The 18,608-nt window shown below is 34.8% G+C and overlaps 1 protein-coding gene across 1 annotated transcript in view; it reads left to right on the top strand.

Moving 5' to 3' along the window:
• ehd1a (EH-domain containing 1a) overlaps positions 1–14,773 on the top strand; it is a 27,431-nt gene extending 12,658 nt beyond the window's left edge. The window contains exons 3-5 of the mRNA XM_056472046.1: positions 7,696–8,108; positions 10,836–11,000; positions 12,693–14,773. Coding sequence (XP_056328021.1) covers positions 7,696–8,108; positions 10,836–11,000; positions 12,693–13,220 — 1,106 coding nt within the window. The 3' untranslated portion in view covers positions 13,221–14,773. The remainder of the gene's footprint in view (positions 1–7,695; positions 8,109–10,835; positions 11,001–12,692) is intronic.
• The last annotated feature ends 3,835 nt before the right edge of the window (positions 14,774–18,608 follow it).

Raw genomic sequence — 18,608 nt, 5'->3', positions numbered from 1 at the left:
ATTGTAAAGAAGCTCGAGTTTCTGTGTGTACGTAGCTTTTTCCACAAGTAAATGCTAGTGAAGTGACTCTCGGGTCAGGTCTGGAGAATTTATGGCCTCATACAGACCATTTTAATGTAGTGATGTCTTTGGCCAATGAACATTTCCTGCTTGTTATTAAACCATTTCATAACTATAACAAAATGCAATTCAATTATAACTTAATGTTAAAACAGCTATCATAACATTATTTATCAATATTTGTCTCTTTTTGGATTCGTGGAAGCTGTAGAAATTTCAAAATATAAAATAGGAAATGCATTGGGACCATTGTTTTGTTTACATCCCTCAAACTAACGCTGCATTTCTGTTTTATTTCCAATTCTTATGACATGAGTAGACATGACTTGTGCAGCCTGTTCGTGTACCTGCTGTCTATGTTGACCTGCTGTCTTTTAACAAATTTCCAATTTCAGATGCACTAATGTTAATCTACTCACTCCATTGTGCTGTTTGTTTGTCAGACAATATTACAAATGGCAATAGAGCAGACCCTCTACACTGTAAAAATGGCTGTGATTTCAGCTGTCAAACACTAAAAATAATACAGTAAAAATCCATAACCTGGTTAACAGTATGTTTCCTTAATATATACGGCGAATAACCGTAAATTGACTTTCCCAGAATTCCCTGCATGGCACATCACTTTTTATGCTTTTTGTTGACATTATTATGGATCTTTTTAGTTGTTTCCCCATCAGTTCTGTACATTAGAGATTTATGTTACATCTACAATGTTTATTTCATGACTTTAATTTTATGCGTGTTACCATACTGGTGTTTAGTAGCTGTGTGAATGACACTGAGCCCCCTTTATACACTGATACACTTTTCTGCTTGTGGGGAAAGTTGTTTGTGATGAGCATTAGTTCATTATGTAACTTACTCATCTCCACCTGCATATGGCTGTGTTAACCTGTTTAACTGTGTAACAAAGATGTTGGTAATTCAAAATACAGACATGTTACCTCTATGAATTAATGAAATACGGTAGTTTACTGTAAAATGAGAAATTGCTTTTACGATTTGTACCATATTTTTAATAGTGAAATACTGGCAACCACAGCTTCATTACACTACATCACTACTTCATCACTACTTCACTACATTACAGCTTCTCATTCAAAACATTTTTTTTTAATAGCAGGTGATAATCGCACCAAAACGTATTAAAGGGTAAGTAAATTATAACAGCGCAAACTTTTCTGTAACCGTAGTAGTGCTGTGCGTCGTTTGTTTAATATTTTTAGGTTATGTACTGACTGACTGACTGACAGGTGCGTGATGGGTGAGACCAAGCAAACACGATGTATAGCCGTTTCACTTTACTTCAGGATGCATTAATGCCGCTCTGTAGGTCTATTAGACACATTCATAAATATTCCTAGCAAATCTAATAAATGCTGGAGACATACTCGTCACATAAACGCACTAAATCGCACTTCAGCAGTGTTTATTTGAGAGCGCACAAGAAGATCTGCGCGCTCTTGAAGCGGCTTATATTTGAGGGTGCGTGCAAGAAGTTTTGTGCACGAGCAGAGGAAATTGGCGCGCAAGCAAAGAAATTCGCATGCTGTAGGCTATTACATAAAAGCAATCTTGACTTCTATTACTGCGCTCACGACATTTGTCATTGAAATAACGCCACAGGTAGTTGGTAGATCTGTGTAAAAAAAGGCCTGCCGCCACAGCTGGAAAAAATCCTAGAGGAAACACTGATACATAATCAATATTTTTTCCATTATCATGCAGCCCTAATAATGTGTTAAATACTCCAGCTCATCATGAACACAATTTCCAAAAAAAAGGATGCAATCAAGACCACAACTCCCATGATTCCACACTCAGTCACACCATCATCAAACTACACCTTTGTTTGTTGTAAATATGTGCCCTCTAGTGGCAAAAATTACAAACAGTGCCTTTAGTTAATGCATAACTAAATATAAAATAATATTCATCCGAGATCTACCAAATTCTATTACGTTCCATGTTTACAAGTTAAATTATGGCTGCATTCATGGGAATCACAGGGCCACAGAGAACAGCATCACAAAGGGAGAGCTGTAAAATCACAGAAATGTGCCATTGTTACAGGATCTCTCTTGAAACAGTCACGTGACCCTCTTGTGTCCTCTGGGGCTGCTGGATCTGGAAAGCAGACACTGAGATCAAGGTTTCTCTGCAGACCTGAGGCTCCGGAGCCGCAGTTGAGTCTGTGTGTGATTGAGCATGAATGTGTTTGAACATTTCTGTCTGACTGCAGGTCCAATTGCTCTCTGTGCTGCATGTGTTGCTATTGTGATGTCATTGTGGCTTTCCTGTTTACTATTGCAACTCCAGTTCAACCTTTGTGGGAAGGTGCGTTTACACAGAATAGCTGGAAATAGAGTCACAAAATGGCATTAAGCATAAACTCTGAATTATTAAAAACTGAATTAAAAAAAAGGCTAGACACTATAAGCTATTTTCCATGGACCTAGATATTGCCTGGTATAAGATTCTGATGGTATGATAACCCTGGATAAAAATATCATGGTTTCATAGCATTGTGATTGCTGCTCTAAAATGGGTTCTTTTTAAATGTCTGGATAAAAACAACACCTTTTTCCCATTGAGTGCAATATATTTTATTTTATACAACAGTTCTGTCTGGTTCTTGAATCTGATTGGCTGATAGCCATGCGATAGTCTGCAATATCAGAACTCCTATAGCCTCCTCACCCTTCTGTATTACTCCACCCTCATAGAGTGAGAGCAGATCAATAAACTCACTACAGTTTGACAAATATTGCAGCTGTTGGACAACATAATGTACTTCTGAGTTTTTTTCAGGCGAGAATGTAGTTGTTTAGATTACAACTATGCAGTTTATTTATAAGGAAAGTGCCTGTTTAAATGTTTGTTATTTCTGAGCGCCACAAGATGGCGACAGAGACCCCATAAGCCTTAGAGGAGGAAAAACCCAGTGTAATTTTAAACTACAGCTGATCAAATCATTATAAAACTGGTGACTTTAAGGCGATACTCTCTTTTGTATGTTGTGACGTTAGTGATGTATTTATATTATAGTAATTGTAGTGTGTTGAGTGTGAGAAGGGATTCGCATATATTTTGTGTTGGCCACTCTTTGTATAACCAAAAAGTAAACAGAAAGAAAGAAGAAATGTGTTTCGCGTTTTTTCTTATCACAAACACAACAGTAATCTGGTAGTGTTGGCGCTGCTTTGGCTTTTTCTGGTTAATTATTGTGATCTCCTGATTGCAGCAGAGAAATACAGGGAAATCTCTGTAGACTGATGGCATTTCATGCCGTTCAGCTTTATAATCTTAAAATGTGAGCAAAATCACCTGTTTTGTCAACACTTTAGACAACTAGAGAATCATTCAAACACTAGCTCTAAAGTGATGTTAGTGAAGTAATAACGCTTTCTGCTGTTCTGACGTCAGCTGCAGATGTGTATGAACGGTGGAAGAAAGTAGTTCCTCATACAAAAGAGTTTTTAGACTCTCGTGTTTGATTTTTTTTTTTATATACATATATTATATATTATGCGGTCAAACTGTTGTATAAATGCAATATCACACTCGTAGCAGTGCAATATGGCTGTAAATTTGTGACTGGTGGGACACTAAGGTGCACTATATACAGCCATGAATATTGAATTGGATGAACAAAATTGGCCATAGTGTGTGTGTGTGTGAATGAGAGAGTGTATGGGTGTTTCCCAGTAATAGGTTGCGGCTGGAATGGCATCAGCTGCGTAAAACATATGCTGGAGTAGTTGGTGGTTCATTTCGCTGTGATGATCCCTGATAAACAAGGGACTAAGCCGAAGGAAACTGAGTGAGAATGTTATTATGTTTAGAAATGTGTTGTAAAATGGTATTAAAGTAAATTTTAGCAGATTTAAAAGCATGACTTTTCCAAACTGCTGCAAACATCATGCTCTGGTTTTCTCCACATTCATGTGCCATAGGTGTATTGGATAAGCTAAATTGGCTGTAGTGTGTGTGAATGTGAGTGTATGGGTGTTTCCCAGTGCTATGTTGTGGCTGTAAGGGCATCCCCTCTTTAAAACATATACTGGATAAGTTGGCAGTTCATTCCGCTGTGGCGACCATTGATGAATAAGGGGACTTAGCCAATGGAAAATGAATGAATGAATGAATGAATGAGAAAATTGTTTTATGTTCAATTGACTTAAATTTGTAAAAACATTTAGCTCAACTGATTTGTGTTTGGACAACATGAATGAACTGTGTGGAACTCTGGATTTTTTTACACTGTTGTTATGAAATCATAGTGATATGTGTGTTTATTATTGCTGCTGGAGTTCATCTGTGTAGGAAGGTGTGCTTTTGTCAAATATCTGGAAATAGAGTCATGAAATGGCTTTGAAATGTGGAACTGAGTTCCCGTGTGGTACAGGGTCATGTGAGAGTTTGCTCAGAAAACGTTTTCTGTTTTCCCAGAAGCGTCGCTCGCTGACCACTCAGCTCATATATATGATCATATTTCTTTCTGAACTTCATCAAGGGGTTTTCTGGGTCAGAAGTGTCATGACTAGTCATACTGAGGGGGTCTTAAGAAGCATTTCAGTGGAACTTTGGAAATCAGCTATTTCTGTTGAACTTCTCTGAACTTAAACACTGAACTTAAATCAGTTATTATCTCTCTCATTCTCTTTTCGGCTTAGTTCCTTGATTAATCTGGGGTCACCACAGCGGAATGAACCACTAACTTATCCAGCATATGTTTTACACAGCGGATGCCCTTCCAGCTGCAACCCATCACTGGGGAACATCCATACACACTCATTCACACACATACACTACGGACAATTTAGCCTACCCAATTCACCTGTACCCGGGTGTCTTTGGACTTGTGGGGGAAACCCACACAAACACGGGGAGAACATGCAAACTCCACACAGAAATGCCAACTGACTCAGCCGAGGCTCGAATCAGCGACTTTCTTGCTGTGAGGCGATTGTGCTACCCACTGCGCCACCATGACGCCCCTCAGTTAAAATCTGTGTAAACTTAAGCAATTATATTTGTTAATTTTGTTGTGCAATATAGATTTTCATAAGAAATAATTTAATTTTTCTTATTATTATTATTATTATTATAAAAAACTAAATAAGTTATGCATATGTGGCTAAGAAATAACTATTATATTGTTTCTTGAGATATACATACCATATTAGCTTTTTTTATTGATAAATCTGAAATCTGTTAAGGTGATTCCTACAGATTAGTTTTGACAGTTTACTTATTTAATCAACAACAACATTTGATATGAAAATTATTGTAAGTATTAAAGTGTAAAGTAAAAATATTGTAATATTTTATTAAAGTGTTAGAATTTAAGGGAAAATCTATATAAAATAACAAATAATTGATTTTGGTAATTTAAAAATATATTTCTATAATATTTTATGTATTTATTTTATTATTATTTATTATTATTATTTTATTTTTTATCTTTTTAAAATCATATTTACATTTTTTATATTTCTGGCAGATTATTTGTTGATTTTGTTTAATACTTCATTCTATGTAGAGCTTCACAATTTTGACTCTTTACTGTAGTCTTGTGTTATGTTTATTCCTACTTGTAGTTTTTTGTAAATGTCTGTCTGTGGATGTCCAGGAAAAATCATTTATATCAAATCACTGCAGATTAAAACGAAGGTTGGTCTTTTAATTTTGGTGCATTTTTATTAATGTAACAAATAATGTAATAAATAGAAAGTTTTAAATAAATACAGTAGTTTAATTTGATATAAATGTAAGATTTTAATAATAGAATAGTGTTGTGTATTTTTATCATCCTCATATAATACTGTTGTAGTTTATTCATTGATTAAATAGTTTTTTTTATTTAGTATATTTAGTATACGTCCTTTTGATTTAATTAATTACATTTGTATCCATTGATTTTTATAACAAAAGTTTGTCTTTGGATTTTTTAGTCATTTTGATTTTATATTTAGTACTTTTGTGCATAATTAATCTGGAATCAAAAGATATATACATTTTCAGTTTTTCTACATTTCAGATCTTTTTATTCATTATTACAGTTAACCAAAACAACCATGCAATGCACATTTTCTTTATAGTTTAGTTCAGTTATTCAATGCTATGGCAAAAAAACGACCTATTTTTCCATCTTATATCTGAGGCAGGACCACAATTGAAACTAAAATTGATGCCTAATGAAAACTGGTGACTCGTGCACTCAGAGAGCAGGGCTTTCAGATGCTTTCTCTGAATGCACGTCTTTATAGCTACTGTTTGCACTGATCTGAATTAAGAAATCAGATGATGCTGTTCGCTAATCAGATCTATTACCCCTGACCTCCTTTTCTAAAATAAAGCCTGCAGACTTCCTCTTTACACAGCTTTAATTCCTTATCTTTTTTTTCCATGGAGCTGTACGTTTTCAGATTTTTAGCTTTAGACTTTTTAGCTTAAGTTCTTTGTTTTTTTTTTTTTTTTTTTTTTTTTTTTTTTAGTGTAATAAAAATAAGCATCCAGAATACACATTTAAGTGTTTCTTTTATCACACTTTAACCATTTGCATGTGTAGATGCAAAAAAAATAGATTTTCTCCTTCTCTGAGCCATAAATCTCAATTTCGGTGAACTTTACAGTTTTATTTGTATCTTTATTCTGATGCTTTTTACAGAGACAGTTGTGACAGTTGTTTTATGTTCAATCATCTTAAAGGTGCAGTAGGTGATCTGCCAAAATGCTAACCGTTTAGCATAATATCTTTGAGAAACAGTCCCTCCCCTGCCGTCCAAAGCCACGCCTCCTAAAATCATGAACGTGCACCTTAAAGATGACCATAGACAACCCACTAGATCATGTCAATTTTTAAAAAAATTTATTCACTAATTTTATATTAACTAATATTATTATTATTATTATTATTATTAAATTATGCTATTTAGCATTATTTTATTTCTTAATTTCTATACGTTTTATTATTATATTATTTTGTCTTCTAAAAGTTTTAAAGGAAAAAGTGGAAATCTTTCACTATATCTGACGTCAAAGCATTTATGTTCTTTTTATTCAATAATAAACAATAAATAAATAAATAAATAAATAAAAATCACAGAAGGGCTTCAAATGTAAATTTATTTATATTTATTTATTTTTAGCAATTTTTTTTTTTACATTTGAAGTCAAAATTATTAGCCCCCTGTGATATTTATTCTAAATATTTCCTAAGTGATGTTCAACAGAGCAAGGAATTTTTCACAGTATTTTCTATAATATTTTGTCTTCTGGAGAAAGTCTTATTTGTTTTATTTTGGTAAGGATAAAAGCAGTTTTTAAAGTTTTTAAAACTATTTTAAGGTCAATATTATTAGCCCCTAAAGCAATATTTTTTCCATTGTCTGCAGAACAAACCATCGTTCTACAATAACCTGCCTAATTACCCTAATTAACCTAGTTAAGCCTTTAAATGTCACTTTAAGATTTATACTAGTATCTTGAAAAATATCTAATAAAATATCATGTACTGTCATCATAAATATATATAATTCTATGTATTATAATACAAAATGTATATAATTCTGACTTCAACTGTACATAGAATTAAATTTAAATCTTTCTGTCTGCTCTTGATATCAGGCTATGATTTTGCTGCTGTTCTGGAGTGGTTTGCGGAGCGCGTGGACCGAATCATCCTGCTCTTCGACGCCCACAAGCTGGACATTTCGGATGAGTTTTCAGAGGTGATCAAGGCCCTGAAGAACCACGAGGACAAGATGCGCGTGGTGCTGAATAAAGCGGATCAGATCAGCACACAGCAGCTCATGAGGGTTTATGGAGCCCTCATGTGGTCACTGGGGAAGATCATAAACACTCCTGAGGTGGTGCGGGTTTATATCGGCTCCTTCTGGGCTCAGCCGCTGCTCATCGCTGATAACAGGAAGCTGTTTGAAGCTGAAGAGCAGGATCTTTTCCAGGATATTCAGAGTCTGCCGAGAAACGCAGCTCTGAGGAAACTCAACGATCTGATCAAAAGAGCACGTCTTGCAAAGGTGACACTGACGCTTTTGTATATTTAATACACTGAAAAAAATGATTCATTGGATTTACTATGTGTTGTTTAAGGGAAATGGTTGCAAACTATTTATATGGGCTGAATTTAAACAAACTAATTCAATTTAGTAATGTTCAACTTAATTTATTTAAATTCAGCCCATATAAATTGTAAAATAGAAAGAATTTAGTAAATCCAGTGACTCAATATAAAGTGTTACTGCATTTAAACGTTCAAGGGTCAGAGATCAATACTTTTATTCAGAAAAGATGCAAGAAAAGATGGTCAAAAGTGAATTTATAAAGGGATAGCTCACCCAAAAATGTTTAATTTGTCATCATTTACTTTTATTTTACTTAAAGTAATCCTTTATGAGTATATGTTGAGCACAAATAAAGATATTTTGAAAGAAAGCTGGAAACGTGTAACCATTGACTTCTGCAGTAATTCGTTTTCACTATGGAAGTGAATGGTTATAGGTTATGGATTTCTTCAGAATATTTTCTATTGTTTTCAACGGAAATCATAATGGTTTGGAACCACTCGAGGGTGAGTAAATAGTACATTTTAATTTTAGGGTGAGTTGTCCCTTTAACTTGTTATATTTAGATTCCTGATAAATGATGTTATTTTAAACTTTCTATTGATTAAGGAATCCTAAAAAGCGGATTCTTTTTACTCGACCTAATTTCAAACATGTAAAATAACTACAATGATGCTAATAAATAAAACAAAAACTATTCAATAGAAAACAATACTAAAAGCTGTTTTAATTTTAATTGTACAAAGGAGCATAAGCTTATTAAGGGAAAGTCTTATTTGTTTTATTTCGGCTAGAATAAAAGCAGTTTTTAAATTTTTTAAAGACCATTTTAGGGACAAATTTATTAGCCCCTTTAAACTTTTTTTTTTTTCAATAGTCTACAGAACAAACCATCGTTATGTAATACTTGTCTAATTACCCCAACCTGTCTAATTAACCTAATTAACCTAGTTAAGCCTTTAAATGTCACTTTAAGCTGTATAGAAGTGTCTTGAAAAATATCTAGTCAAATATTATTTACTGTCATCATGACAAAGATAAAATAAATCAGTGATTAGAAATGAGTAATTAAAACTATTATGTTTAGAAATGTGTCAAGAATCTTCTCTCTGTTAAACAGAAATTGGGGAAAAAAAATAAACAGGGGGGTTAATAATTTTGACTTCAACTGTGTATGTGTGTGTGTGTGTGTGTGTGTGTATATATATATATATATATATACTGTGTGTGTATATGTATGTATGTATGTATGTATGTATATATATATATATATATATATATATATATATATATATATATATATATATATATATATATATATATATATATATATATATATATATATATATATATATATATATATATATATAGTAAAGTTTCACACTATTTCCTTTCTTACTATTTTAAAACAAAAATGCTATATATAACAACCTATATAATACGCGTATTACTAATTTACTTAACAAAACATTTATTTATTATTAGTATTTTTAATATCCGATAATTTTATAACAGTTTAACTATTTATATGACTTAAATTTGATTTATTTACTTAATTTTGGTAATGGAATCATTAGCAATGTTTCCATGCACCTATTTTTATTGCGCATTTTGTATATGCGTTTAAAAAAAACGTTGATGGAAACACCAAGATGCGCATAAAATTTGAAACTGCGCATAAACGAATGCTCAAAACCGAGTAGGAACAACTTTATTCGATAAGAAAAGTGTGCATAAACTATGACGGAAACACTTTTACCAAACAAATTCCTGTATGTGCATTAAAAAGTCATGTGACTTTGTTATAAGAGATCATGTGATGATAAAAACGTGTGTGAATAGACGGAGCGCATTGTGAAACTGAGTTGTTGTTTTGGTTATTGTAAAACGCATTAAACATTTCAGTATTATTCATTCATTCATTTTCTTTTCGGCTTAGTCCCTTTATTAATCCGGGGTCACCACAGCGGAATGAACCGCCAACTTATCCAGCATATGTTTTACCCAACGCATGCCCTTCCAGCTGCCACACAGAAACGCTAACTGACCCAGCAAAGGCTCGAACCAGCGACCTTCTTGCTGGGAGGCGACAGCACTACCTACTGCGCCACTGCATTGCCCATTTCAGGATTAGTGTTATTATATTAGTAATGACCTCCAGATTTTCAAGAGCGTCTGAGCTCCACGTCTCATGGCTTCAAACTCACCACGTGTTCATTGAGTGTCGGAATTGTCTTCTGAGGCGCAAGTAATTTATTAAATACAGAAAAGATTCACGCAGCTTCTCTTATCGCTGTAAATTACGTTTTTACTGTTGATATTTGGCACCAGTTAAACAGGAAGTGACTATTTTGTCCTCTTTGACTCATTGAATGGAAACGCTGCTTTATTCGCATGTCTTTAATGCGATATTGCAGATTTGCTCATACATTTGATTAGCATTTTTGAGTGGAAACATAGCTACTGTTCAGTGTGTTTATGAAAATGTTTTTTTCTTTTGCACTTTTATGAACTTTAATCCCCACTGAGTCTGATTACAGGATTTGATCCCTCAGATTAAGTTTCACGTCTTATTTTCATTATATGAAGTAACCCAATGCTTGTGAGAGGCTTCATTTTAACACGCTGTACTGCACAGATGCTATTTGTATATAATTTGAGTCTGTATATCCTTTTTTCTAGGTACATGCTTACATTATCAGTGCTCTGAAGAAAGAGATGCCGAGCGTGTTTGGCAAAGACTCAAAGAAGAAAGAACTTATTAACAACTTGGGCGCTATATATGAAAAGATCCAGAAGGAGCACAACATTTCTCCAGGAGACTTCCCAAACCTAAAGAAAATGCAGGTATGATGTTTTAAAGTGTTTGGATTCACTATTGAAAGACTAAATGAATATAAAGAGTCAATATGATGCTTTGTAATGCTTTTACTTTCCATTAATGTGTGATGTTAAAGATCTGAAAGGTGACAAAATTCATAGTTTTTGGTTTAATTTAAATTTAAAATCACTTTAAAGGGCACCTAGGTTAGCCCTATTTTCAGATTTAATATAAGTGTTTTGCATCTCCAGAATGTGTCTGTAAAGTTTCAGCTCAAAACACCCTTCAGATTTTTCATTATACCTTTTGCAAGAGTCTATTTATACATTTTTGACCTAGGGGACTGTTTTGTCGTACTGCTCCTTTAAGGCTAGTCCTCCCCGCCCACCGTTTCTACGTGCCTTTCTGCGTGCCTTAATCTCCTCCCTCGGCTGCGTCAGACAACAGACAGACATAAGAAAGCAGATCTCATGTAGCGTTTGTGAGAAATACTACAGTAAGATCTTTACTAGTGAGGATTTGTTGTGCAGTTGCATCGAGGAGTCACACACAATGTCGTTACAAAGTTCACGCGCGCACACACACACGCACACACAGACAGAGCGCCTGTTTAGCTTTGCACTCTTTTTTGCACGCATATGTGACAGGCTACAGGTTAATCTCTACGGCTGTATGAATATCTGTTATGTTAATTTACAAAATAAACCTGATTTAACGTCCACAAACCGGGATTGAAGCGTCTTCTTTTATAATTGTTCTGACACGCGGCTGTGCTGATGAAGTAAAGCTGAAGTAAATCGCTGTAATTCATTACACACATGCTCTGTTTTAAAACATTTTAAACATGTGAAACTCACTCTTGATCACATTTTATGAAGATTAATGGTCCTAGCAAACTGAACAGATCTTTTATTCCCGGTGGCTTTGCGCTCGTCCTCTCTTGTTGATATGATTATGCACATGACTACCGGACATGTTAATGCGCGCAGCTGTCAATCAATATTGGTGGGCGGGGGGACTGCACTCCTACGTAAGGTTGCGGTCGATCTGAAAACCGCTCCAATTGGTCCACCGTTTTTATGTTGTTAAATTTGAAAAAAAAAGGACTGAGTGTGTTTATTTCACCCCAATATGATAGCCTTTACACTATACATGCACATATGTCTGTCCAAACACTTTGAAAAGTAGATTTTTTACCATAGGTGCCCTTTAAAGCAATTTTCACTTGGCGGCCATATTTGCAACAAATCTCTTGCTTCATATGAGATCGACGATCTGCAGTTATTTCAGTTTTTTTGGTATTTATCTTTAAGAAATCACTGAAGGCATATATTATGTCATCATAATGATATAATGTGGCAATAAGATCGTAACTGTACTGTGTATTTACACAGTGGCCATATTCCTCTATGTAAACACACCAAAAATAACATGAACATTATAGCAGACTCTGTAAAACTTGGTTTTGAGTGTGGTCCTGAAAAATCTCAGTTCGAAGGGGTATTTACCCCTTGCCCATAGCCCTACGCCTTCAAGTTAAAGAGAATTGGAACACCCTTACCCCTTCACAGGAACGCTCAAAATGAGGGGTAAGGGGAAGGGCTAAGGAATAGAATAGGGATTAGGCCTAAGTCCCATATGAGGGTCTATACCACTCACTAAAATACCATCACAGGTTTCTTTAAAAATAACAACACCTTTTTTTTTCTTTCTTCCAGGAGTTGCTATCTGTTCAGGACTTCACCAAATTCCCTGCCATAAAGCCCAAACTTCTGGAGTCGGTGGAAGACATGCTTGGTAACGACATCGCTAAGCTCATGGCGCTGGTACGTAAAGAGGAGGCCACCATGCCTAGCCAATCAGTGAAGGGCGGTGCTTTTGAAGGAATCTCAAACGGCCCGTTCGGTCATGGGTACGGAGAAGGCGCCGGCGAAGGCATCGACGAGCTGGAGTGGATCGTGGGTCGCGACAAGCCATCCTACGACGAAATCTTCTACACCCTCTCGCCAATCAATGGGAAGATCTCAGGAGCTACGGCTAAGAAGGAAATGATGAAGTCCAAGCTGCCCAACACGGTGTTGGGAAAGATCTGGACTCTGGCCGACGTAGATAAAGATGGATACCTGGATGACGAGGAGTTCGCGCTAGCCAATCACCTGATCAAGGTAAAGCTGGAGGGGTTTGAGCTCCCGGCTAAACTTCCCAATCATCTCGTGCCTCCATCCAAAAGGCAAGAGCAGAATTGAGGATTTCAGTGGCTTGAGCTTCATTCCAAAAGTGCCCAAACCGCATCGCTAGCTAGGTTTTTTTATTGAAGGAAAAGAAAATTGACATACAATACGACATTAATCATTACAGTTTCCTTCTGTTTTAACCCAAGCACCACTCGCAGGACCTAAACATCCCAAGGCAGCTTAAAACAGTGTTTCCCAAGCCTGTTCCTGAAGGCACACCAACATTACACATTTTCAACCCTTCCCTAATCAAACACACCACAACCAACTCATCCGAACATAAGAGACTCCAAAACCTGAAGTTAATAGGTCAGATAAGGCAGACATCCAAAATATGTGCTGTTGGTGTGCTTTCAGGAACATGGTTGGGAAACATTGGCTCAATACAATAATTACGGTCAAATATTGTAATTTTAATGGAAAATAATAACAAATGGCATGGAAGAAGCAGGTGGAAGAAGAAAAAAAATAATAATAAAATCAAATTTGCAGGACTACAAACTACATTAAAGACAAAACACAATGAAGCGGACACAAAGAGATTATTTAACAGCTGGGAAATTCCTCCAGATTTGCAAAATATGATAAAATAGGTTCCTCCGCTATCTAGTTTTGACCATACTTTTGACCAATGTTCTCCAACTCAATTCCTGGAGGGCCGCAGCTCTGCATAGTTTAGCTCCAACCACCCCCAACTCACACCTGCTTAATAGTCTCTAGTAGTCTAGAACACCTTGATTAGTTGGATCAGCTGTGTTTGATTAGGGTTGATGGAAAACTGCAGAGCTGCGGCCCTTCAGGAATCCAGTTTGAGATCTATGCTTTTGAATAACCGGTGAGCAGGAGCGGGTTTTCTGTTTTAAATGCGTAGATTTGTAGGCAATGGAAATATGCTTTGGCTGAGAATGATTGGACTGAGACCATGAACTAATGTGCCAGTGACAGACTTTCTTTCTTCTCTTGTTAAGTTTTAGAAATGGAGAAACCACTATAATAGCGCTGAATGAATTTAATTAATTGCAGAACTTACTTGTGGTACTGTTTATTGGGCATTGAGAGCGAGGAGATTTTGAGGATGTTAAGGGGGGTGTTTAATTTACAAATAAGTATAATGTGAAAATAAATATTCCATTTATGCCATATAGGTCTCAAACTCAATTCCTGGAGGGCCGCAGCTCTGCACAGCTCCAACACTAATCAAACACAGCTGATGTAGTAGTGTTTAGTAGTCTTGAACACCTTCATTACTTCGATCAGTTGTGTTTGATTAGGGTTGGAGGAAAACTGTGCAGAGCTGTGGTCCTCCAGGAGTTTGAGACCTATGATTATGCTCTATGACTCCAAATATTATTGCTTTTTTTGGGCAATACTTCCTTAACTTATTCTATTCCTTGATAGCAATTTTATCTGTTGCGTATTTTCAATTTTGAAAATGTAATGTTGAATGTATTCTCTTGATTTAATTTCTTAAGGGTGTATCTGTACTTTCCTTTGGGAGCTTGTGATTTGAAATCCTCATCTTGAATGCAGCGATTATGTTGACCAATAAAAGAGTTTATTTGTAATCTCCGCTTCAAAGACTTTTATTTCTTTTTTGTTTTTCTAATTTTGTTATTATTCAAAATCTTTATTACTTTCCAATAATTGTGCAACAGTCATAACTCAAACTATATTGTATCAGATTATATGAACATCTTATTAATGCCTGAAATGAGTGAATTATACTGTACAATATCTGCATATACAGCGGGGGAGATGACTATTGAACACGTCACCATTTTTCTCAGAAAACATATTTCTAAAGGTGCAGTTTACTTGATATTTCCCTGGATGTTGGTAACAACTAAATAAATCCATATATGCAAAGAAAACAAATCTGTTTCACAAATTAAGTTAAGCATAATAAAATTACGAGGGGAAAATGTATTGAACACATGAAGAAAGGGAGGTGTAGAAAAGCAGAGAAAGCCCAGACAGCAGCTGAAATCTCTTAGTAGTTCTTCAGCAACCCTCTGCCCTTCCTCAGTGTAAATGAATATTAGCTGCTTCAGTCCAACATCTACATTATCAGGATGATGAAGATAAAACCAGGGTGGGCATTTCAGCAAGACAATGACCCAAAACACAGCCAAGGAAACTCTCAGATGCTTTCAGAGGAAGAAAATCAAGCTGTAGAATCGCCCAGCCAATCACCTGACCTTAATCCAATAGAAAATACTAAATAAAGATCAGTTTGGATAGACGAGACCCACAGAACCATCAAGATTTTAAAACTCTGCTCAGGTGTGAGTTTTTCACAAAGGCTATTTTGTTTTGTTTTATTTTTGTTTATAATTATGTTATTATGCAAAATCTTTATTACTTTCCAATAATTGTGCTACAGTCATAACTCAAACTATATTGTATCAGATTATATAAACATCTTATTAATGCCTGAAATGAGTGAATTATACTGTACAATATCTGCATATACAGCGGGGGAGATAAGTATTGAACGTCACCCTTTTTCTCAGAAAAAGGAAAAAAGAAATCCATATATGCAAAGAAAACAAATCTGGTTCACAAATTAAGTTAAGCATAATAAAATTACGATGGGAAAATGTATTGAACACATGAAGAAAGGGAGGTGTAGAAAGGCAGTGAAAGCCCAGACAGCAGCTGAAATCTCTCAGTAGTTCTTCAGCAACCCTCTGCCCTTCCTCAGTGTAAATGAACAGCTGCTTCAGTCCAACATCTACAGTTGTAATCATTGTTATTCAACCCCCTGAATTATTAGCCCCCTGTTTATTTTTTCCATCCAATTTCTGTTTAACAGAGAGAAGATTTTTTCAACACATTTCTAAACATAATAGTTTTAATAACTCATCTCTAATAACTGATTTATTTTATCTTTGCCATGATGACAGTAAATAATATTTGACTAGATATTTTTCAAGACACTTCTGTACAGCTTAAAGTGACATTTAAAGGCTTAACTAGGTTAATTAGGTTAACTAGGCAGGTTAGGGTAATTAGGCAAGGTATTGTATAACGATGGCGATGACGACTATCGAAAAAAATATATAGCTTAAAGGGGCTAATAATTTTGACCTTATTATTTATTTATTTTTTTAATTATTTAAATTTAATTATAGCCCAAATAAAACAAATAAGACTTTCTCTAGAAGAAAAAATATTATCAGACATACTGTGAAAATTTCCTTGCTCTGTTAAACATCATTTGGGAAATATTTTAAAAAGAAAAAAAATCATAGGGGGTTGAATAACAATGATTGCAACTATACGTTAGCAGGATGATGAAGATGATACCAGGGTGGACATTTCAGCAAGTCAATGACCGAAAAACACAGCCAAGGAAACTCTCAGATGCTTTCAGAGAAAGAAAATCAAGCTGTAGAATGGCCCAGCCAATCACCTGACTTGAATCCAATAGAAAATACTAAATAAAGATCAGATTTGTTAGACGAGACCTACAGAACAATCAAGATTTTGACACTCTGTTGAAGTCTGTGAAAAAAAATCACACCTGAGCGATGATTGTGACTTCATTCTCCATATGAGAAATGTCTTTAAGCTGCTGTCACCTAAAAGGTCTTTTAAATTAAGTATTAAATACGTTTCAGTAGTTCAGCACTTTCTTCTCGTCTCATTCCATTGTTATTGCACATAACTCGTTTTTCAGATTTTTTTTTCTTTTGTTTTATTTTTATGTTTGTATTGTTTGGGTTTTTACCAAAATCTGGTTCAATTCCATGTCAACAGCTCCTTCAGAAACATTATTCCCAGGAAAAAGACATGACGTGTTCAATACTTATTTTCCCCGCTGTACCTCAATTAATACACTTGGGAAATTCTTGGAAATTTAAATTTACACTTGAAGCAAACAAACTCTGATTAGTAATTATATTATTTTCTACATTTATGAGAAACCTTAAATTGAATTACCCACAATGACCTGGACATTAAATATGCAATAATAATAATAATTTATGTTTATATATAAATAATAGTTCTGAACAAATATTATTTGCATCCAAAATAAAAGTTTGTTTTGACATAATATGCATGTGTGTACTGTGCATATTTATGTATATATAAATACACACGTGCATGCATATATTTGAGAAAATGCTCATTTATATTCAGATATAAAATATATATGTAAATTATACAAATGATATGTAAATTTAAATATCTCTGACAAATGTTTGGTATATTTTTGTTTCTATCTATGTGTGTGTGTGTGTGTGTGTGTGTGTGTGTGTGTGTGTGTGTGTGTGTGTGTGTGTGTGTGTGTACCACATGTACATAATAAATACATTTAATACACATTATGTCAATACAAACTTTTATTTTGGATGCGGTAAAGCACTAATAAACAAATCTGTTGTGCATTTTGACTGTTTTTTGTTCCCCTATTAAACTTGTGCAGTTTTTAGAAAATGTTTGTGTCTTTTGGATTAAAACAGGCCCACATGTGTTATGAGAATTAGACAAGATATAGTCAAATCTTTGGATGCCAAACGCCAGCATTGACAGTTATGAATGTTGCGCAGATATAAATCTGTCATCTGTGTTGATGAGTGCTGACAGAAGACGTTGAATCTGAGTGGAAACACTGAGGTTGTTTTGGAATGGCAGTAATGCAGCGACAGCTTCATATATTTCTCTCTTATCAAGATGTTGTTGAGGCATGTCGAGGTGCTTCATGCAGAGTCTTGTGTTTCCTTTGGCAGACTTGATTATTATTGATTTTTTTTCCCCTGTTATGCAGCTGAATATTACAAGTTTGACATAATGTGAACCGCCTTCCAACACAATAGTACAAATATTAAAAATAGTAGTACAGATATCTGTTTTATTTAAAAATGTTTGTTGTTCAGAAATTATTTATATATAAAAAAATTAAAAGCTGCTTTTATTCTAGCTGAAATAAAACAAATAAGACTTTTTCCAGAAGAAAAAAATATTATCAGACATACAGTGAAAATTTCCTTGCTCTGTTAAACATCATTTGGGAAATTTTTAAGAAAGAAAGAAAAAATACATAGGGGGTTGAATAACAATGATTGCAACATCTATATTAGCAGGATGATAAAAATGACACCAGGGTGGACATTTCAGCAAGACAATGATCCAAAACTCAGCTGAGCTGACTCTCAGATGCTTTCAGAGAAAGAAAATCAAGCTGTAGAATGGCCCAGCCAGTCACCTGACTTAAATCCAATAGAAAATACAAAACAAAGATCAGATTTGTTAGACGAGACCCACAGAACCATCAAGATTTGAACACTGTTGAAGTCTGTGGAAGAAAATCACACCTGAGCAAAGCATATGACTTCATTCTCCAAATGAAAGGCGTCTTTAAGCTGCCATCATATATATTTCAGAAAATGCTTA

The sequence above is a fragment of the Danio aesculapii genome, chromosome 14 (genome assembly GCF_903798145.1).
Source record: "Danio aesculapii chromosome 14, fDanAes4.1, whole genome shotgun sequence".
Taxonomy (NCBI): Eukaryota; Metazoa; Chordata; class Actinopteri; order Cypriniformes; family Danionidae; genus Danio; species Danio aesculapii.
This window is presented reverse-complemented; position numbering and strand designations above follow the sequence as displayed.